The sequence below is a fragment of the Zonotrichia leucophrys genome, chromosome 19, assembly GCF_028769735.1.
Source record: "Zonotrichia leucophrys gambelii isolate GWCS_2022_RI chromosome 19, RI_Zleu_2.0, whole genome shotgun sequence".
NCBI classification, from domain to species: Eukaryota; Metazoa; Chordata; class Aves; order Passeriformes; family Passerellidae; genus Zonotrichia; species Zonotrichia leucophrys.
Window position 1 is genome coordinate 608,288 of NC_088188.1, and position 23,572 is coordinate 631,859.

At 45.5% G+C, this 23,572-nt stretch overlaps 1 protein-coding gene across 1 annotated transcript in view; it reads right to left on the bottom strand.

Moving 5' to 3' along the window:
* The window catches only part of RNF43 (ring finger protein 43), a 56,748-nt gene extending 33,464 nt beyond the window's left edge, over positions 1-23,284 (bottom strand). Inside the window, exon 1 of the mRNA XM_064729218.1 lies at positions 22,880-23,284. Coding sequence (XP_064585288.1) covers positions 22,880-23,116 — 237 coding nt within the window. The 5' untranslated portion in view covers positions 23,117-23,284. The remainder of the gene's footprint in view (positions 1-22,879) is intronic.
* Between the last annotated feature and the right edge of the window lie 288 nt (positions 23,285-23,572).

Genomic DNA, 23,572 nt, shown 5'->3' on the forward strand with positions numbered 1-23,572 from the left:
CAAACCCCCCCAACAGTGCAGAATGGTTTGCAATCCTCTTGACAGTCTCTGCATCCTAGTACAGGTAATACCACAGGCCCACCACCATCTCCAGACTCAGCTGTGCCATCCTGAGCAGTCCAACCGGGGCGGATCCATTCCAGCCCCATTTGTGTCCCACACCCAGGAAAACCCGTGGGTGTGCTGGTTACCCCTGTTTCCTTTTTCCCTCTGCTCCCACCACACAGCTTTCACAACCTCTCATGCACAGCTTCCACTACTGATATTTATATAACATATACAAAGGGCTGCTCCCAGTGCTTAGTGCCAGCATCTGAGCAGGGAGAAGGCAAATTCAGTGGACCTGGGGAAGGAAGGAGTTGAGACACCCTATTTCTGGACCTCAGCATTGCCAATGGCTGCAGTTCCCTTTATCCCACAGAATCCCTGAATGGGCCCGGCTGGGCAGGGCCCAGAGGGTCCCTGGTGGCACCTCCATGCTGAGGCAGGGCCATCCCAGAGCACAGGGCACAGCATTGTGTGCACAGGGCTCTGCAGGATCCCCAGTGCTGAGGGAGACTCCAGCCCCTCCCTGGGCAGCCTGCTCAGGGCTGGGCACTGCCCAGGGCACAAGTTGTGCCTCCTGGGCAGGGGCAGTGCTGGGCTCAGGCCCTGCCCGTGGCTCTGGTGCCACTGCTGGGCCTGGAGCAGAGCCTGGGCCCTGCTCTGCCCCTGCCTGCCGAGATCTAAGGAGTTTCAACTGGAGTCTAGAACAGAGAACTACTACCAAAAGAGCAAAAACTTTTTGGGAAGCTTCCCTGGAGTGGTGTGGGGCTGCTACCTGGGATCTCAGTCCCTGAAATCAGAGATCAAGGCTTCAGGAAATGCTTGAGAATGGGCTCAGCTCAGGTGGATCCCAGAACACACATTTTCCTTCAAAAGAGAAAGAGCCCCTTGGTCACCTCCTTGTAGGAGTATGAGGCTGCTACCTGGGATCTCAGCTCCCAAGAGGAGATGTAAAGAGACTCCTGGAGATGCCTGGTGCATCCTGGAAGATGAGGTTTCCATGAAAGGAGAAAAATAATTTCAGATTACTTCCTTGGAGGAGTCTGGGACTGCTACTGAGGATATCCAGTGCCTAAATCAGAGATGAAAAGACTCTGGGAGATGGTACCTGGGATATCAGCTGCCTAGAGGAGATATGAAAAGGCTCCAGGAGATGCCTGGGAGGTGTCTCAGGTAGATCTTGGAAGATGCAGATTCCACAAAAAGAGAAAAATCATCTCAGCCAGCTTCCCTTGAGCAGTCTGGGGTTTCTACCTGGGATTTCAGGTCCTGCAATCAAGAGATCAGAACTCCAGGAATGCTACCACCTTGTCATCTTTGAACTATGGTGGTAACATGGTCTTCAACAAGGCTGGGCAAGAATTTCCACAGCTGCTGTCTGGCTGATTGGGGTGGCAGTCCCTGACCTGGAGCTCTGCTCATCCCAGTGCCCTCCAGCCTGCCTGACCAATACAAACAGCTCTGGGGGAGACTTTTCATCCTCAGCCTTTTCTGCCATTCCCATCCTTTCTGGAAGAAGCACCTGTGCTTGTCCCAGCTCCCCTGCCACAGATGCCCTGGAACCAGTGCAGCTTCCAGCTAGCCAGGATCCTGCTCCAAACCCAGGGTGAGGAGGACACTGGGATGTCAATCCCTCTCTGCCCATGGCACCACGGCTGAAGAAACTCCTGCTTGATTCTTGCCCTCCTGGCTTTGCTTTAAAGGTCACCTGGCCCCTCCACTGCCACTCACACCCTCCTTGGGCTGTCAGGACATGAGGGATCCAGCAGGGAATGGAAGGGAAAGTCTGCTCAGGGGAGCACAGCTAAAGTCTGATTAGGACTGTGACAGGAGCTGAGAAGAAAGTGAAGGGTGTGGAAAAATAGGGAGGAGAAGAATTGTTTTGGAGGAGAATAGGTCCAGAGCTCTGGGCAGTTTCATTAGAGGAATATTAAGTAAATGAGTCAGAGCTTGTGCTGCCTGAGGCTCGGGAAAGCTGCTGCTGGAGCGAGGGATGGCGAGGGAAGATGAGGATCGTGGCGTGCTGTCTGCGAGCGAGATCCAACCAGGACACAACAAGAGGAAACTTGTTGCTTGCTCAGACTTTGATGAACATTTGCAGAGATCAAGCAGTGCAGATGTTTCATCACTGCCTCCCTCTGTGCCTGGTTCCAGCTCCAGACCAGGCCCTCCAGGAAGCCTTTCCCAATGCACTGCACTTCCCGAGGCACCGGAGCGCCCGCAGGGCCCCACTGATCCCTCGGGTGCCTAAAGTCATTCTGCAAGTCAGGTTTTATCTATTGATAGCTGGTATCTGGGGATCAAACTTGTCTCTTAATTCCTGCACGTAAAAAACTGAATATTGCACTAATACCACATGCAAGAATGCTCTGGGTTTTAACAATCCTGCAAGTGTTCCAGGCCAGGCTGGATGGGGCTTGGAGCAACCTGGGTAGTGGAAGATGTGCCTGCCCATGGCAGGGGTTGGAACTGGATGATCTTTAAGGTCCCTCCCAAACCAAACCTTTCTGGTTTGATGAATAAATATATATAATGTATGTATAAACACATATGTACCTATGCGTGTGTATATATATCTGTATGTGTACATATATACAGATATACATCTCTATGTATAAATATATAGAAGTATTTACTTGTACTGCAAACATAAAACCCAAGCCTGAACTTAAGATGGGTAAACCAAATTGATTACTTTCAAATTACAAAATTAATTTCTTAAGCACCTGGGAAATTCAAAGTAAAGAAGTTAATTCAGATGTTGTTGTGATAACAGAGATACAGTAATAATACACTGGGCTGCACTAAAATATATTTAATTGCATGAAACAGTTTCAAAAATCTATAGGTTGAAATTCCATGCCTGTATGGAAAAAAAATACCAAAGCTACCAACTGATGATCTCTCTGTGGCGATCCCAGAAAGCAGGAAAGGCAAAAGCAAGTTAGGGAGGTGACAAAAGTGGAAAAGCACAGTATCAGTATCAACCACAGAATCCCAGAATCAGTGAGGTTGCAAAAGATATTCAAGACCACTGAGTCCAAACCGTGCCCGATCCCCACCCTGTCCTCAGCCCAGAGCACTGAGTGCCACGTCCTGCCCTCCCCTGGGCACCTCCAGGGACAGGGGCTCCAGCTCATCATTAGTGGGTGACTTCAGCCATCTCCATTCCAGCAGGGCAAATGTTGTATGGAAATCTGATCATAAGACAGATTTTGGTATCTTTATCAACTTCGTTATGGAAAAGTTTGGAGCAACCTCCAAAGTAGGTACAATTCTGGATAGTGCACAGGGAGGTTGGTTGAAGATAGATTATTTCTCTAATAGTGAGAAATACTTATTTATTTTTCTTTCCTACTATTCGTAGGAAAGAAAAATAAATAACTAAAACATCCTCAAGCACTAGAAGCCTAAGAATAAGAAAAGTAGTTGGGAAAACATTTTAGAACGCAAATTAAAAGGCAAAATGTTTTTGGGTTATACAGAAAATATTGAAAGATTTCCTGCTGGAGGCTTGGAGTAAATTTACACCATTGAGACCAAAACTCCAACAGTGAATAATACAGGAAAGGAGAAGACTAGAAAGAAAAGGAAACCTTTGAAAAGAGGAACTTAACTCCAAAGGATGAGAACAGCAAAGACTGTAATTCTGGCAAGTTAAGGGGACTGGTCAAAAGAGAAAAACATGCCAGGGGCTCCCATACAAACAATAAAGTCTTTTTCAACACATTAGAAGCAGGATGTCTATTAGTGAGTCTCGGTGGCCAACAAATAACTCAGGGAATGAAAGATGCACTCAAAATATTTACAAAAAAACCTACATTAATTGTTTGCATCATAGGGCACCACGGAGGAAGTCAGGAAGTTCCCATGCAGAGCATTTCAGCATGGTCATAAATTACTTGGGAAAGGGTAAATTAATGAGGTGACAAAATTTGCAGATGAAATTTTTTTTTATTTTGAGTTATCCACATCTCAAAATCCAAATTATCCAATCTCAGACTGATTGGGAAGACTTGCATGAAGGATTTCAGGCTATCCACTATGGTTTATTGAGCAACATGATACCAACAGCTCCCACCTCCTCCCATGCTCCTGGCCACACATTCCCCACTGCTCACCCCATCCCTGGCTCTTCCATGAGCTCATTCAGCTCATGAAAACATCAGAAAATGAACCCAGCAAGTAAAATTGAGCATTTGCTGCAGTTGTAGTGAACTGGACAGGTTTGGGAAAGGGTCTCACAAGGCCTGGGGTCACAGCAAGTGGGGGATGAGTTATGGCACAGAAAGTAGGAGAGGGAAAAAGAAGAGCAAGTCCTCTCCAGCAAGGAGCTGGGATCAGCCCTGTGTGTAACTGCTGCTGGAATGGCTCTGTGCTGGGAGAGGGGAAATTGAGTACCAGTGAGGACAAAGGGATGTGCCTGCAACAACCATTTGAGCTGTAAAGACAAGGACATAGACTTTAAAATAGCTCATTAAACTCAGGAGAGATCCTGGAATTATTCTAGAACACTTTCTGAAAGCATCACATTGTTGATGGGCACTGTATCTATTTTAAACAAACAAACAAACAAATAAATAAATATATTCCTGCCCTAGCCAATAAAGCAGATAAAGTTAGGAATTTATGGGGAAAAAAAGACTGGGAAATGCTGTCCATGGCACACTTACAGCTCAATAGGCCATTTGGTAATGATGACTCTATCTCAACATGGGAAAACCTGAAAAAGGGCACAGGTAGAAAAAATAGACAAGTAGCAAAAAGGTGGGAAATCTGTGGCTAAGGGGAGCCCAGGATGCTCCACCCAGAAGAGGATGGTACCTTCTAAAGTTGTGAACATTGGAAATGATGCAAATACAGATTAATTATTCACTATTCTTCATAATGCACAGAGAAAGGTGTCACTTCAAATCAAGGAAAAGATGTAAAATAAACAAGAATTCTTCTCATAGGCTCTGAGTGACACTCCCTGCTGAGGGATGATGTGAAGATATAAAAGATCCAGATAAACCATGGGACAAGATCCATTCCAGATAACAATTCAAGTATCCTGTCTGTCATTTCCAACCTGGATGACCCCAAAGCTCCTGAGGCTGGGATTTTGGGAGGATGGACTCACCTTGTCCTTTGTCTCCTGACTCCAAGTCCCTGCCGTGTTCACTGTGCCCGTGTGCAGCCCACACCTGCTGAGCTGCTTTGCCCCAGCTCCCTTCAGAGACAGCCCCAGAGCCCCTGAGCCCCTGCATGGTTCATCTGCCCTGTGACACACACCCACACTCAAGAAGTCCCAGCCCTTTCCAATGACTCTCCACCAAAGAGCTAAAACTCCTCTGCACAGAAAACAACCTTCTGGAGGGGTTCAGTCTAACAGCAGGGACTGGATTCCCTGAAGAAAGAAGCACCATTGCAGATCTTATTTTTCACTTCAGGTAAAACTTTTTCTTACTTCTAAGTAAGTAAAGGCACCTTTGGCTTCATGTTCTCCAGTAAAAGTAAGAAAACTGTCATTTTAAAAACAGCAAAGCAAGTCTCTTGTCTGTACAAACATCCTGACTGTAAAGAGATGAAGATAGAACAACTTATGGAAGCAGTGACCTCAGAGCACTGCTGGGAGAGGTTCAACACTATGTAATATCATGGAATCACAGAACCCCAGAATGGTTTGGATTGGAAAGGATCTTAAAGCTCATCTAGTTTCCGGTTCCAACCCCATGCCATGGGCAGGGACACCTCCCACTGTCCCAGGTGCTCCCAGCCCTGTCCAGCCTGGCCTTGGGCACTGCCAGGGATCCAGGGACAGCCCCAGCTTCTCTGGGCACCCTGTGCCAGGGCCTGCCCACCCTCACAGGGAACAATTCCTTCCCCATACCCTCATCCAGCCCTGCCCTCTGGCACTGGGCAGCCATTCCCTGTGCCCTGTCACTCCAGGCCTTTGTAAATAGTCTCTCCCATCTTTCTTGGCAGCTACCTTCAGGTGCTGGAAGGCCACAATTAGGTCACACTGAAGCCTTCTTTTCTCATGGCTGAAATATCCCAATTGATTACTGTTGGTTTGTTATTGCTGGGGGAAAAAAAAGGCAGCAGAGCTGACACAGAATTAAACTCTTGGCTCAAGGTTCCATACTTCCTTTAAACCTGGCTCCAGGCTTGATGTCAAGTAACTGAATTGATCAGGCAGTTTGGCAAGGCTGGGTTTATTGTGGGTATCTCTGGAGGCTCCCCGAGAGCCTGGCTCAGCTGGGGAATCTCCTGCTGCCCTTGGACTGGCCCAGCTCAGCCTCGCTCACCTCTCCTGCAGCACCTCAGGGTGTGAGGATGAACACAACAATCTGTGTCTGCTTGGCTCCAGGCAGGATCACACAGTTACAAACACTGACCCAGCATTGGCCCAGTAAGATTAAAACAGTATTGCCAGGCAAGAAGGAGAAAAAGCATTATCAGCTTGACTTTTGTTCAGTTACCTGAATTTACAACCTTGATTTCTCATTTGAGCCTGAACTTCCAGTCAATGGCAGGTAAAAGTACATTGCATTGCCATGTTCCTGCAAGGCAGCCATCCCCTGCTTCCTGAGGAGATTGCATCAGTTATCCAGGATTTTTATCAAGCAACATCACAAATGTGAGCTCTGAGGATGCAAAATAGACCTGAACACTTGGTCAGCTCCTTTTAAGAGAACACATCACATCTGGCTTCAAGAGACAAAGTCATTTCCTTATTTCTTTGATGTAGAACCTCAATTATTGTGTTTTTGTTACAAATTGCTTTATGGTTTGAATCTTACATAAACTCAAACTCATGACTTTTTGTTTATTGCTTTGCAGCACATCAGAACAGTGGCAAAGAGTGAGTTGATAACAACTGCATTAAAGTTTGGCGGGGCTAAATGATTTCAGTAAAAGAACTTTGAAAACCTGAAAGAAGCTCAGTTCCCACCTCGGTGGCTGATGATGTCAAATTTCCAGGCATCTGGTCAGCAGCTCTGTTTACAAGGGTTGTGTCTTTGGGGAGGGAGTTGAGAGAAATAAGTGGGTTTTTTTGTTCCATTTGCTGCTCTGAGGAGCTTGTAATGAATTACCTGAGATGATAATGTCATTAAGTGAAGGCTCTGTGCACTGGGGTACGTGGGCTGTGCACAGAGGTCTTGATACCTGAACAGCAGAGCACAGGAAATGGGTCACTAGAGAAGGCAATTACTGAAATGAAGGGAAAATACTGAGAGATGCTTATCTTGCTAAAACATGGTTGGAAACAAAGCAAAACAAACCCAGTGAAGCTCAAAGAAACCCCAAAGATATCAGCTTACAGGTACAGTCTGAGTGGAAATGGCAGATACATTTTCCCTGCAAACATATCTGAAAGACAGTTCAATTTCTGAAGTTCCTCTGAATTCCAACAAAACAAAACCAAATATCCAAATTTAAAGATAAAAAAGAAATTACTTTGAAACTCAGAGCTCTCCCCCTCCACCAGTGCTCATTGGGTGATCACTGAATTGGGCTTTGCATAAGAGAAAAAATTCTACAGAAACATTTGATAAACAGGATGTTTCAGTTCATTTTTTACCCCAAGATGTTTCTTTTCTCAACTGGAGAGAGAGAAGGGAGTTTGGTAGAGATTTGCTAAATGAATAATTCAGCTACAAGTGTCAGGTTTCAAACATTTCTGTGGGCAAGACTACACACTGAAATTTCCACAGATGAAGAATAAATCAGAAATGCACTTGAGATGCTCATACATTGTTCTGTCCTCTTTAATCAATTCAGTTTAATAATTTAATAACTACCTATTTAACTGGAAAAGTCAATCAAATGGAGGAACTTAGATTAGTTTTTTGTGGCAATCTCACTGCAGATAACAAACCCTAAGTCCTGGACCATCATAAATAATGTCAAAAACAAGGCTTGCCACCAGCTCTGCTATCTTCCACATGAGAAATGCACATTTTAATGTGACCAGACACAGTCTCAGACACCAATATAATCCAAGAACAAATAGCTCAAAATACAGAGGATGAGAGACTTGCACTCGTGAAAGCACTGACTCTGAAAACAACCAAAGGTCAATAAAAGGACAATATCATGATGAAATAACAAATTAACATAGGCTGCCAGACTGATATCATGGTCAAAAGGTCAGATGCGAACCTCTGGGTACAATTCAGATGGAGGATCGAAGAGCACAGGAATTGCCAGACTGGATTAAAGGAAATCCGTAACAAACACCCAAACTCTGGACTGGTTTGCATGGCCACGAGGCAGCCAAACCATCACTGACCTCTCCAGGCAATGTGACCTCTCCACCAGGACACAGACAAGCTACAATTCAATGCAAAATCGTCCTTCAAATTTGTGCTAACATACACACATCAAAAAAAAAATCCTGAAAGGTTCTAAAATTCAGCAGCTTTCACCTGGGTCCCACAGGATTTTTCAGGGAAGCAAAGGAATACTCCCAAAACACCCAGAGTTCTCCAGCCTACCTGCTTAAGCCCACGTTCACACAGATGCTTAGCTGGAGTTTAGAAGGTTTAAAAATCTCTCAAAGTTCTCAACATGGTCATCAGAATTAAACAAACACAAGGAAATTTGTCTTCATGGAAACATCAGCCTTACTCCCTGCATTCATCTTGTCTGCTTAAAGCACTATGGCCACCCAAAACCATCACCAGTTTCATCCCATCTTCTTCCCCCCTCACTTCAGAAGTCATGGCACAAGGGTCCCAGTCCTGCCATGGCAGAAGGAAAATGTTCCCAGCATTAAGCAGTGTTCTTTGGGATGCAGACTTCCACGAGTATGTGCTCAGAATGGGAAGCGGGGACAGACTCCCCGTTGTGGGCTGACAATTCACCCCAAGAACAAGACTGCAGTGGAAGCAGGGACAGTAGTTCATGTGGATTTGTACATCTCCAAACAACCCAATCACTATCCCTTTATCTCCTTTTCTCCTTTAAATGACAATCCACATACACATTCAGGAGGCAACTCCATGCACCAATTCTCTCCCCACAGATGGGGCATCTCAAGCACTTTTAGAGTAGTCTGCAAGGCACAGGCTGCCTAACTGAGTAACTGAGCAGCATTCCTGAAAGCATCAGCAATGGTGTAGAGTTCCATGGAACTCCACAGCCATGCAGACACCAGGAATGGAGCCCTCCTCTGGAGAGGCCATTGAACAACTTGACCTTTGATGGAATTTACTGATGGCTGGAGGCACAACACTTGGGCAGTACCACAACATCTCCTGATACAGTGTGCTATGCAATTATCAATATCACTGCATGTCTTTATCTCCCAGCTCATGATACAAATGGACAGAGGCCTCCTGCAGGGGATGGTCCTGGGCAAGACAGAAGGGGATGTTCTGCTTGACATCAGTGTCTGAGGGAACAAAGTTCCCTGTCCGTGAAGGTCTGCGGGTCACTGGGGGGAAAAGGGGCTATTTTCTGGCTCCAGCAAAACTCAGGTATGACCTCAGGAAAACATGTAAGAAACCTTATCTGGGAAGGGGAAACAAAGATCCTGGATGTCAAATACTTAGCAGAGAGTCCTTCTTGCCCTCCGGCAGAACTTGGTGCTGCCAGGGAAGTCACATTTAGGAACAGAGTTACAGTAACACCACAGTACAGCCCTGTGGTGTCTGGATGCTGAGATTCTGCTTAAGATCTCATGCTGGGGTAGAAGTCACCATTCTTTTACCAAAGCTTTCTACGGAATTTTAGGACCACAGAGTTAAAATTGAAAATCCCTCAGATGGACAGAAATAGTTGCCCAGGTGTCTGCACTGGTGTGATCTGTACATCACAGCTCACTAGGCCCAGTGAACTACCCAGCACCACTGAAACACAGGGATGAGAGGTTAAGGAAGAGAAGCTGCTTCTAATAGCTCAGAAGAGGGACTGGAGCAAATGTCTTGTCTTCTGTTCCAGTCAGGCTGGGAGAACAGGCAAGATGCTCCAGTCCCTCTGGCTTTAACTTTCCCTTAGCCTGTCCCAGCCAGACCAAAGCCTGCAGAATCACCAACTTGCTTATCTTGAACTCAGCTTTTGGGGAAGAAGGATTAGACAGATGCCAATTAATCCTTCAGGCTGCAAAATCAAGAATGTGCTACCAGGATTCCAAGGAACAGGCTGGCCTGTAGACAGCAGGGACAGGACTTGTCGGCACCTGAAGAAATGGATTTTGCAAAGGCCCTTGTTTCTGCAAAGCTGCCCTTTGGGACATTATCCCACATTTCCCACTTCTGGCCTGCCAGTTCAACCATCTTTCTGCCCCTGGAGCAGTCAAAATTTCCAGTGCTGGGCACCACCAAGCACGCTGAATTCCCTGCTCCATGACCTGAGACAGAAACTACAGCACCTCGAAATACCTTCTTTGACATCAGCTGAACAAGCAGACCTGAAAACACAAATCAGAGGAACACAGAAGTGTTTAGGTTGGGAAAGCCCTCTGGGATCAGCGAGTGCCACCATTCCCCCAGCACTGCCCCATGTCCCCAAGTGCCACATCTGCAGGGCTGTTAAACCCCTCCAGGGGTGGGGACACCGTCACTGCAGCCCCTGCCAGGCCTGACCAGTGCTTCAATGAATAAATTTGCCCCAAATCCAGTCTAAAATGGTATGGTTGGCAAGGGCTTGAAGCTTATTTTTGACCTCCCAGTCGGGGTAAGAATTTATGTCCCAGAAGTAGTCATCTGATTTATTTATCTGATACCTCTAAATAAAATATATCTTTCTAAAATGCACAAAGTATTTATGGCCATTCAGGGCAAATTTAGGGGCTTCCTTCAATTAGCAGTGTACAGTAATTCAGCTGATGGCCATAGGACTATGGCTGGGTTTTCTTCCCCAGTAGTATGATGTCTCAGTCCTATTTGTTTCAAGATAAATGTTTATGGTTGCAATTGATGATTTTAAAGATCTTTTCCAACTTAAATGATTCTATGATTCCACATCAACTGATTTTCTTGGTGATGAAGTATCTGATGTTTGCAGGTTACCTTGATTCAATTCCTAGGCAAGGAAAGGGGAATATGCCAACAGATCTTCAAAAAATATATATTCTCAAATAAGTAGAGAAACTTATTTCAAATGCAGGAATATCTGACTGTTATTGAGATACAGCTCTTAGAAGATAACTGCTGAGAGCATGTGCTGTACTCAAACTCTCTGGAAGGTATAATAGATCTAGGTTTTGTTGCTTGAGATACACACACAGAGTTATTATCCCATCAGTGGAACATAGTGAGGGAATCATGAATGATGAGGGTGACAAAGAATAAAAATGCTATGTTCAGTAAAGCTGGATAGGACTGGGAGCAACCTGGTCAAGTGGAAGCTGTCTCTGTCCATGGCAGGGATTTGGAACAAGATGATATTTAAAGTTCTTCTGGCCCAGGTTTTTCCATGATATGAAGGCCAAAGTGCCCAGGGATACAAACGCCGATTGAAACTGAAAGCCATGTTGTCAAGATTTTCAGTATTTGAACCTAAGGAACCTTCCAGTGCTTTCTCTGTGAACAAAGAGCTGACCTTCATCTCAGTGATGGAGAATGCAGGAGGTACTCAGGCAGTTTTTCCCAGACTTGCCCAAAAGAGCAGAAGGGGGCTGGAAGGGCTGGTGCTGAGGGCAGTGGGGCTTGGGCTGGAAGGTTTCTGCAGGAGAGAATGCAGGGGTGTATTTGGACCAAAGATTTGCAGCCCAACATCTTTGCCTTGATAGTTGCCAGCAGTGGATGTCTGAAGGAGAAGTAAGAACAGGACAAGCTTGTAGGGCTTCTGTCCCAGGCATTCTCCAAGCCTCCAACATTTTATAGACTCCCAGAGGCAAAGCTGGGACCTGTTATTTCACAGCCATTGATGGAGCCTTCTCCCATTCATTAGTTCCAGTGGTTTTTGAACCTCTGTAAACTTTCAGCATCCAAAGCAGTTCCTGCAGCAAGGGATTGTACATGTTAATTGTACAGTGAGTGAAGAGCACTTCCCTTTGAACATGACTCTTTGTAGCCTCATGTGATGCCCCATTATTTTCACATGAAGAGAAACTAACAGTCAATCCCTACTCACAACTCTATGGATCTTCTCTGTATGACCCTTCAGCTGCCTCTTTTCCAGCCAGCAGAGAGTTAGTCCAGTTTGTTTTTCTTTGGATAAAACACACCTTATGCATTCTTTTATCCTTATGTTTTTCTCCAAACATCTTCCAATACAGCTGGCTGCTTTTTTAGAGCTGTAGGGAACAGAACTTACAGGATTCAACATCTGGATGTACCTGGGATTTCCACAGGAGATCAAAAGAGATTCTCTGGTTTATACTCTCATTTTCATTGCTAATGTTCCCTCTGTCTTCATGACAACCACCACATACCAAGCTGACACTTGCACAGACCAGTCTGTTAAAATCACAAGACACACTTGTGGCAATGGGCAAATTAGAGTCCATCACCTGAATATAAAAAAATGACTGATTCTCCATGTTTTCCTGAAGTATTTGGTGTCATAAGGTCATGTAATGATTCACAGATGAACCTTGTCTTCATTACTTCTAATTAGATCGTGTATTGGAAAGCTCTACAATATTCCCATGCATTCCTGTTTCCATGTGCTCATCAACACCTGGGATAGCACAGCTCCAGCACACACAGCTGCAGCCACAAGCTCCTTCCAAAGGCAAAGTCTGCTAGTTATTCCTTCCCCCTGCTTCTTACCTTCCAATAATTATTCACCCAGAAGCCTCCTTCTTAACCCACATCTCAGTTTCCCTGGAAGCCTCTGCATTTGGGAAATTCAGCCAGACCTGCCCAACTGATGCCACTGTTGACTCCTTCACATCCACTCGTAGCACTCTGTGTTATAATTTCTATCAACTTATCATTCTACAACACACTGCTCTGAGCTTTTGTGGATTGGAGAACAGAGAAAAGCTGGAACCCCATCAGCCACCTTCCAGGGATTTTAAACAAGAGTTCTTAGAGAAGTTAATAGTTCAATGATTTCATCCTCCCCAGTCCTTGGGTGAATCCCACCTGATCCCAGCGACTGATAGTGGTAATTATGTCTATCTCCATCACCATCTCATCTCCAGACATTTCAGCCTGAGACAGATGAAAGGACAAGGAGAATTGCATTCATTTTTTCTGCTAGGAGTTTAGCTGCCCTAAGCACAGCTTTTAGACTTTAATTTTGTATAGATCCTACCAATTGTCAGGTGAGTGTTCTCCTTGTGACTGAAGAGAATCTAGCATTACCATTTTTAAGTTATTTCTTCTCTCTTCACTGTCCTCATGTATTTTTAGGCCGTACCTCTTTTTTCTAATTTTAGCAAATTTCTTGCTTTTCCAGTATGCTCTTATATACTTTCTTACTCTTATGTTTAGGTATCCTGATAGGCTTTTTTCATTTTTCAAGTATTTCTTGAGAGGTACATTTTATCTTCATTCTTACTGTAGTGTCCTCAAACACTTTGATACAAAGGATGTAACTCCTGGTTGCCCTTTCAAATTCTTCTGAATGACCTTATTTGATTTCATGTCACCCTTTTCCAAATTAAAACACAACTGTGGATGATTTTTGGCCGCTTAACATCTCAGCAGGAATAAAGTACATGATTCAACAACGCCACACTGTCCCAGAGTGGCTTTTTAGAATTTTCAGGATTTGGAATGAGGATGTGGAAAAGGCCAATGCCAGCATGGCATTCCCCGGTTTGCTCTGTGGAGAAAGCAACCACGAAAGAGGCAGCCAGAGAAGGAGCACAAAGAAAAGAGCTGCCACCAACTCAGGCCACAACCAGGTGCAAGTGCCAGAAATGATGAAATGGTGGTTTCTCAACCAAAAACCAACACAAGTTGTTTAATGATCTTTTTTAACATAAGGGCTGCGTGCTGTACAAGCACACGGGGTTTGTCCATCACTTAAATCTGATGTGCTTTGCTCATGGAGAAGTTGGGCAGAGTTTACCAACAGCAGCTTTGGGTCCCCTGGAGTGACAAAAGAGAGGTCAGAGGTCCTCTTAAGGAGGCAATGGAAAGACCAGATTATCCCTCTGAGGAGAGCAAAGTGTTGGAGGGAAATGCTGACAGGCAACAGCCTAAACCCTTCTGTGAACTGAACAAGAACAACACACACAGAAAAGCAACCAGAGTAACTATTATTCTAAGCAAGATGAAAATTACAAAAGACATTTGAGAGAGCAGATGAGGGAAAAAAAAAAAAACTGAGTGGGACTGTATGGCCTGAGGCATGTTATGTGAAGGAGGCCAGGTGAAACAGAGGGCAATGGGGAGGACAGTGGCATTTTGGTGGCCCCAGGGAAATGCTTGGAGAGAAGTGTCCAGCACTGACATTCAGGGACAATGTGCAGCCACAGCATGGCTGCAGGAGTACCATCCAACAGGACACTCAGCAGAGATACAGCATCACAAGCAGAAGAAGGGGAACTCTTATCTCTTCAGGGTCTTGGGGAGGTTCCACTTATTTTAGAATTGAACTGTCTTAGTAAATAAAAAGTTATTCAGATCATTTTGCAAGGAATAGGACTCAGGACTGGAGCAGTAACACAAACACAAACACTATCTCTCTTACTACTCTAAAAAGTAGCCAAGGCTGGGTTTCTGGAGCTGTCTGTATCTCTACACTGGATGGTGGTGTAAAGAGAACAACTTGCCAAGATTTAACGTCTGATTCAAACTGACACACAGGAAGCTACAGGAATTATCACAATTCACTCTAATTTGACTTTCATATCCTTAGAGATGTTCCCTGTATTTAAACAATCTGAAAGTAACATTTTGGTGCAGGATCCTGCACAAAATTCAACTAATGAAAGAGCCACTGTTCTCCACTCACTCCCTAGAACTTGTCTCTTCTGCTCTGCCATGTGGCCATCACTCCATACCCCTTCTACACACTGTGCCTGCCCTGCTCTGTTTTTTGGCTTTTTGGCCTTTGTAAGGAGAACTGTTTCATATCTCTAACAGGACTGGAGTGCTGTTCATTTTTTACATCTGGATCAACTCAATCCCAGAGTCATTCTCTCTGAGTTTCTGCAATGGACATGTCCCTCCTGCAGTTCGGCACCAACAGTGCTTTCCATGCACACCCCATGGAAACACAGCTGCTGAGGAGCTCTGCAAGTAGGAAGTTGAAATCTACCCTTTCATGTAACTTTGAACTAGAATTCACATACCTTTTACCAAAACAAAGCAAATTTAATCCCCAAACTGCTTTACTTACATTCAGAAGTAACATGTCATAACCAAACTCAGTCAAAAGCTTTTGATTTGTTTCACAGAGTTTATGGCCAGAGGAATTTATTCAACTCCCCAGTCAGAACTGCTGTGTTTGACAATCCAGTACATCTCTGCCACTACCCTGATGCTAAGCACAGTAATAAGCATTAGATTAACCCATTTGATCACTGGAGACCAAATTACTGAGATGGAGAACAAAAGAGAGATCAAAGGGCCACTAATGCCCTTAACCAGACCCTTCAGGGATGGGGAAGTGACGAGGTGAGAATACATCCGTTGATTTAGGCAGATGATTCAGATCTCAACATGCACGGAAAGAGAATACACACCCAAAATTGTAGATAATTTGAATGGGGTGGCTGCAGGGGGGAAGAGAGTCTTCCACAGAAATCTGGCAGCACAGGAGCAACCCATACAACCTAAGCACATTCAAACCAATCTTCTCTCGACTACCTTTGAACACTGACCTACATGTTTAAGTGCCTTGTTCTGAAGTAAGGCCAATCCCTGATGCTCCTAAAAACAAGATGAAAAGGTCCCAAGACAACTCTTGGCCAAGTCCCGCCTGAGCCGCGCTGGCAGCGGGCCCAAAGCTCCGAAGCATGAGATGTGATTACAATTCCTTAATGCAGCCTGAAAGTGGTGTGGGCAAATGAAAGGCTGTGCAGCGCTTCCTGCTCTTTACAGCAGGGAAATAAGGGGGAAAATAAACAGATATTAAAACTAAGTCATAAATCAAAGACCAAAGAGACCACCATGACCATCCACACCTCTTCTGTCCACATTACACCTGCGCTGCTCTAGCCAAGAGCGAGACCTTGAATGGAGGAAAGACCAAAAGGGTAATAAAATATGAATGTGCATTACTGAAATGTGATATATTCCCTTGTACTGAGATTTATTTTATATTTCTGCTTTGTTTATAATCAAAAATTTCACTTATTTGACCCTTGGCAATCCCTGCAACATAGACTGTTGATTATACTGAAGGTGATAGACTTGAAGATCAAACTACACTGCACATTTCCCATTGTACTTATTACTTTTCTCAATTTAGGTTAAAACTTGCTTGTTTTCATACTATGATTTTTGAGCAAAATCCACAGAAAGCTTTTAGGCAAGGTTGTGAACATTTTAGGCATGTTTTTGGTACGTTTCACTGCATGGAAAGCCACTGAGATATATTAAATAAAAATGCATGTTAATTTTTGTCCAAAATCCAGTTTGATTCAACAGAGCCCTCTTTGATCATACTGAGTTGGTGCTGTATTACTTTGACAATTCTGAAGGTTTTAGTTTAAAAATAATAAATTAACATGCAGTTCAGAACGGCCATCCTCAACAGGAAATGCCCACCAAAGCTTTCACTTCATGAAGGCACAGAAAAAAATTCCTCTAATGGTTCAAGATCATTCTAGCACAAATTCAGCCTGGCTGCAGCCTGCAAGCATCACAGGGGCCTGTTTCCCTTCTCCTGTAATCTCACCCTTCTGCCAGCTTATCTTTGGGAAATGTCCACTTGTTCCCTGGATGTATTCCAGGGCCTGTGCATGGCCAGATGTCCTCTATTGACTGTCACTCACTCCAGCCCTGTGGGTTCAGTCTCCTGACCACAGATCTTTGCTCCAGTCCTGAGTCTCCAGAACTGCCACCTTTTTAGTACTGAAGATCTTCAGTTCAAGACGGATCTGCACCCACCATCATAGATAATTCAACTACAACTGCAACCAGCACCAGATGGTGCACTGGGAAGCTGGGAGGTTTAGGTTTAAAGTCCTTCAAAGTCCTTAAGCAGGGAACAGTTTCCTGTCACATGTTTTCTGTGTGAGGAAAGGAGAAGACACACCATGGAAAGCTCCAGCTCAGCCTCTGTATTTGCTCAAGAGAGTGGTGGAGGTTCAGAAACAGCCTCTGAGATCAACCTCTTCCAGCAGCCAACTCTGAGACTCCTACTCTGCATCTGGATTTTAACAGCTCACCTTCCAGTTACACCTAAATCCTGCACCACCACTGAACCAATCCACACTGTGGGTTACACTGGCCACTACCAACACGGCACTCATACTCTATAGCCAATTTCTAAGAGATCTGTTTGGTCCAATTGGTTTCTTCAACACTACCAATGTCCCTGTGTTGGGTGGCTACAGCCTTTTTGAGTCACTGCTTTGTGCGTTCCCCAAGACAGATTCTGCTTCCATGGAATCTCCGGATAGTTTGGGCTGGGAGGGACCTCGACACTCAGCTCGTTCCACCCCTGCCATGGCAGGGACACCTCCCACTGTCCCAGGTGCTCCCAGCCCTGTCCAGCCTGGCCTTGGGCACTGCCAGGGATCCAGGGGCAGCCCCAGCTGCTCTGGGCACCCTGTGCCAGGGCCTGCCCACCCTCACAGGGAAGAACTTTCTTCTAATATCTAATCTACTGTCTTTTGGATTGAATCCATTGCCCCTTGTCCTGTCTCTCCAGGCCCTTGTAAATTGTCTCTCTCCATCTTCCTTGTCAGCTCCTTCAGGTACTGGAAGGCCATGATCAGGTAACCCTGGAACTTCTTTTTTCCAGGCTAAACAATTCCAAATGTCTTAGCCTTTCCTGAGCAGTGTAACATAAAAAAGTGTGGTTTTTTCCCTCTGTAGGAGCCATTCATCTCAGTGTTTCAGTGCAATTTCCTGTTAATGGTTTGTGTCAGAGTAACACTTTTTGGTACAGGCACCCATTTTTATTGTGCAGCAGTGAGGCCAAGTGGCTCCATTACTCTGCTTCTGAGGCAGTTCTTGCACATTACTTAACGCTAAGTCAAGTCTGTGTACACGAGTACGAGCTGTTCCAAGGGCAGAAACTGCTCCTTTGAACTGCCTCACATTGTGCTATCTGACCAGTTTATTCACACGTAATTTAAGTCCCCATAATCATTTGGTTCAACTTTCCCACTTCTCTGTCAACATTATGCACTCAACATGCTTTTGTTGATGCAGGAGCTGGGAGTATAGAAGATACTAAGGTATTTACTTTGGGATGGGTTGGGAGTGTAAACCTCTGTGAGGAGATTCCAATTCCAAATGCATGTGACTTGCAACACTGGGAACGCTCTCCATTGTCCAGGGTGATCCTTTAAGGTTCATTGCAGCAATTCCATGGGATAATTATCACTGCTGTTCTGAACAGCACACTCCTCTAACTGGATCTGTGATTGATTTTCTCCTTCTGAATGGTACATGCCACCTAAAAAAACAGGTGATTCAGGCTCCTCCTCCAATTCTCACTCAATACATCCTAAACAGATCAATTTGAATGCTTTTTAAATAATTTATTTTTCAGGGAGAAGACGAGGAAGGAGGATAATCCTTGGTTTGGGGGTTCAGAGCCTTTAGGGAGCTTTTTTCTTAGGGAGCTTTTTCTTCAATTCTGTTTTTATTTTCTTCAGCTGTTTTCCTGCAGTGATAAGTTAAAACAATGCACTCCATGCATAAGTGAAAGCTGACTTTGTCCTACAATCCCCTCATTATGAAACTGCTGAGTTTGTACAGAAATGGAATAAAGTACTGTGAGACTTGCAATGAAATAATGGATGTTGGGAAAACTAGTTCTACACACTGCCTGCTCAGTGAGACTATGCCACTGTCCCACACATGCACTGGAATTTTCTGTGTGTCAGCATGTGAAGGGATTGGGACTGCTGATCACTGTGCCCTCCCTGTAGTAATGTGAGGTTATCCATCTCTTTTTAAATATTATTTATAGGGACTTTTCCCAAACTTGTAACACTTTTTCTCAAATACCCTAGAACTAGAGACTGTACCAACCCCTGCCACTCTGCACAGACTAAAGGAATCATCTTTTCCCCTGTGTAGAAGATGGGGGTTATACACACTCAAAGAGATATTAATGCTCAGTTTTAATAATGCATCCTTGAATCCTGATCATCCTTGAACTGTTCTAAACTACTGTAAGTGATGAACTATATCTCAAATAAAAAGGGGTTTTTTCTTCCACAATTAGATTTGCACATGTTGTAATTCAAATCACAAAATCTTCTTGTAACTCCCTCCAGTGACTGTCTCCTTTTCTTTTCAAGACATTCCTTATTTTCCTATCTACCTTCAAACCAACATCAACTCGCTCCAGTATCAAGTGGAAACTGAGTCAAGGGCAAGAAGGAAACGAGACTTATTCCGCAAAAATCAGTCAATAGAGCAGAAGAAGTATAAAAAAGAAAAAGTTGAAAAATCTCTTTAACAATCCTGTGAAAGGGAGTTAATTGGCAGCCACAGGAATTGCAATTCCAAGGGCATGTCAAATCCTGAGCTGCTCATGGATTGTCCATTGTTGGTAAGTTCCAAATATGTTCCTTCCAACCTACCTGTCTAAAAGCTTTGGTTCCTCCATCTGTAATAAAGGGCCAGATTTTGATTTCCATGGAACTTTTAACAGCAGTTCAGGCTCCTACAGTGGCCCAGCAGAGACCACAGAATCCTAGACTGTTTTGGCTTGGAAGGGTTCTTAAAACTCATCCAGTTCCACCCCCTGCCATGGCAGGGACACCTCCCACTGTCCCCGGTGCTCCCAGCCCTGTCCAGCCTGGCCTTGGGCACTGCCAGGGATCCAGGGGCAGCCCCAGCTGCTCTGGGCACCCTGTGCCAGGGCCTGCCCACCCTCACAGGGAAGGATTCCTTCCCAATTTAAACTTCCAAACCCAAATTTCCAGTTTGGAAACTGCCAGTGAGTTCCCCAGGTTCTTCTCATGTCCAGCAAGAGTTAATGCTCAGAGCTCCCTGAACAAGCTGGAGCACTGCACAAGCCTGGAGATGATTTCTGCAAGAAGTCTGAGGTGTTGGTTTTTTGACCTATAAAGGCTTAAGTGGCTCTGCCTGCTTGAGAAATTCCTCTCCCTTTGCATCACACAGCAGCAGCAGCACTGGAGTGCCAGAGGAACACTGCTGGGGTTACACTGGCAGGGCTGGCGGCTCCCTGGCATCTTCCTGCGTGCCCACTGGGCAACTACAGAAACACAGAGATTTCCCACAAAACCGCTCACAAGGGCAAAGGCTGGCAGGGGGAATTCAGCGCTGGGGCTCTTTTATTGTAGGTAAAGAGGATATTGCTACAGTTGGCTTCTAGGATGTAACACACCACAATCAAAGTCCATTTCTGTAGGTGATCCTGGAAAATAGGGCAAGGAGAAACGAAACCAGGAAAACATTCTGGTAGAAGTAGCTTTGGTGATGTTCCATCGCTTGTGTGCAGGATTTTCTGTATTAAATTAAGAATGCATTTCTGAAAATATATTGAGCAGAGCACTATGAAGATAATTATAAGTCATAATAAAGAAAACCTGACTTGCCTACAGGGCCAGCTCTGTACCACTGATCCCTGGGCAATCCTATTCTGCCTCTGAAAGAAGAGAGCATTGCTTTGGAAACGGGACTGGGCCATCCATGCCTCTCTTCCAAGCTAAGTTCTACAGTTTGTGTTCTCCTGGACAGGCTGACTGCAGCACCTTACAGAGTCTGACATAACCAAGACCTATTCAAAAATGCTGTAAAAATCCCACTTCTTGACTCGATAACTGTAAATGTACCATGTTATGTTCCTAAACTACATTTGAAGAAGCCATTGTGCAGGTAGGCATGCACAGCTGTAAGTTTATTTATTAAGTAGGAGTTCCAGTGACATCAAAGTTAAGCACATGACCAAAAGCTTTTGCAAGATTGGGATGTTGACAACCATGTGCAAAATGAGATATCCCAATAAAGCCTGATTCTGGTCTGTTTAATATCCCACTATTTAAAAGCAAACTGAAAAGTACACATCCCACTAATTTCTTACTTCTTTTGTACAAGGAGAATTACATCCCCATTTCCCTTTTTTCTTTCCAGAGGTAAGAACCCACTGCAGGATCAGGACCCAAACAACTCTAAAGTTGCCATTTCATAGGCAATGTTTCAATACCTAGCAGCAGAATTCGAAATCGCAGCATGAGATCTGCAGGAGAGGTCACACGCACACCTGGCTAAGTCCTCCTAGAGCACAGCGCCTGGCACCAGGCAAACATCCTGCTGCAGGAGGCACAGCCTGACCCCCTCTCAGGGCTGCCAGCTAAAACCAGCACTGCCACACTGCATCCAGCGGGATGTGGAGCTGGAGCTCACAGAGCAGCAGAGCCAAGGCTGAAACACACCCAGGGCAGCTCAGTGTCTGCTGTGCCCAATCTCAACGGGCTGGATTAGCTTCCCCAGCCCTCTCCATTTGGAGGATGACTTCTAAAGGATGAAATTGGACACTATTCACAGCTTTTTATTCCAAACACCTGGTTGGTGCTGCTGTGATGGAACAAAATTCCCACTTGGTATTGCTGCATTTGGTTAGAAACCTCCACACATCCCTCAGGAGAGGTTATCATCCTCCCATTTCCAAAAGGTCCTACTCTATACTTTGTGCTCAGTTGCAACACCACTGTAGCTTTAGTAAGGAATAAATATTGACCTTCCTGGACATTGCCTCACAACAGAAGAGGACCTTGAGTGCATTTGTCTCAGATTTTTTTTTCAGCCTGGTAATATAATTTTATAGCAGAGATTTCATCCTGAGGAGTTCAAAAGGCATGGAAAAGCAGGCTTTATTCATGTCACAAATTGTCCATGCTCACTTTCAGACAGGTGACCATGTTCTAAAGCTGGCTCAACTATCCTTCTCTTCTTAAACTACACAAAATTTATTACTTTCATTTAATTTTCCAGACTTCAAATGTAATTAAGATTTCAACATACCCCATTTGGAAAGGCATGGAAAAGTCCGGGAGAAAATTAAGACTTAATATTAATGCAGGCTATTTTGTAATTTTTTTTTTTTTGTTCTCAAAAATAAAGCACACAACTGCCAAGCAGATGAGCCACAGAATGGAGAGAATGCACACCAGGTCTCAGGAAACTGAGCTTCAAATGCAGTGTGTGCAGGAGATGGATCTGTTCAGTGAATGGCTTAGCTCTGGCTGTGCAGCACATGCACTTCCTGCCCAGGTGTGGAGATACCTGTGGCCTTAATAGATTACCCTTAATAAAGGTCAGAGAACAGCATTAATTCATCTGTAAAAGTACCTGGTGGTGACACCACTGGAGCTCCTGTGTAGATAAGTTCACCCTTTAGGTACAAGCAACAACAAGCAGGGCCAGGGATTCTGGTGGGCACAGCCAGGATGGGATTCGGGGCTGAAACAGAACCCCGACCTCGGCAGAGTGTGTGGAAAACCTCATGAATTTCAGAGAAAAAAATGTAATCCTGTCTTCTGTCAGATGTTTCACATCCGAACATGTGACTTGACACACTCAGCTTTATAACATCAATTAAGATACGAAATAATCTCTATGGAATCAGCCGACCACATCCACAATTCAGCAGTAATCAGGCGCAGCCACAGCTCGGCCCCGAAGGAAGGCTCAGCCCTTAGCACGACGCCGTCCCCTGGGCCCCTGGGACCGAACCCGCGGGGACAGCGCCGGGACACGGAACCCAAGGCAGCCAGGAGGGAAAGGGGGCAGGCTGGGGCGGGCGGCGAGGCCGCTGGAACGCGAGCAGGCACCGCTGCCTTTACCTGGAGCAGTTTCCCTTCGGCCGGAGTCACCTCGGCGACGTTGGCGAACTCCCCTTCCAGGATGATGGGCTCCACTTTGAGCGGGATGACCCTGATGATGGCTTTCTGCGCCGCCGCCCGCTCCGACTCCACGGCCGCCGCCAGCGCCAGCCCGGTGTGGCCCAGTCCTGCCTGCAGGGTCGCCATGAGCAGCCAAGGCCAGAGGACAGCCAGCTGCACCTGGGGGCCAGCACTCATGCTACCAGCAGCGGGCTCCGGCCGCTCATACCGCTCGGGAACGCGTCCTCACCGCGGGCCCGGCCGGCGGCACCGCTCCGGGCTGCGAGCCGGCTGCGGACAGAGGCAGGGCCGCAGAGCGGGGCTCGGTCACCGCCAGCGCGGCTCCCCGGCGACGCCGGCTCTCGCCATCGCCGCTCCTCCAGCCCCGTGCCACGTGCTCAGAGGCCGCCGGGAGCTCACAGGCATATTTTAAACAAACAAACAAAAAAAAAATTTCAAAATCCTAAATTGTGAGTCTGTCCTCCGGCAGATAAATCCAGAAGGATCAGTGAAACAGGTTGGAAGCAAGAAGTCAGTTTGGGTGCACAGGGAGCATTAGGAACTCCTGGGTCCCACCGAGATGAGGCACGGGAAGGTCTCCCCGCGGATGCGGAGGCCTCCTGTCGCCTGGCCAGAAGTTATGAAGACCCACAG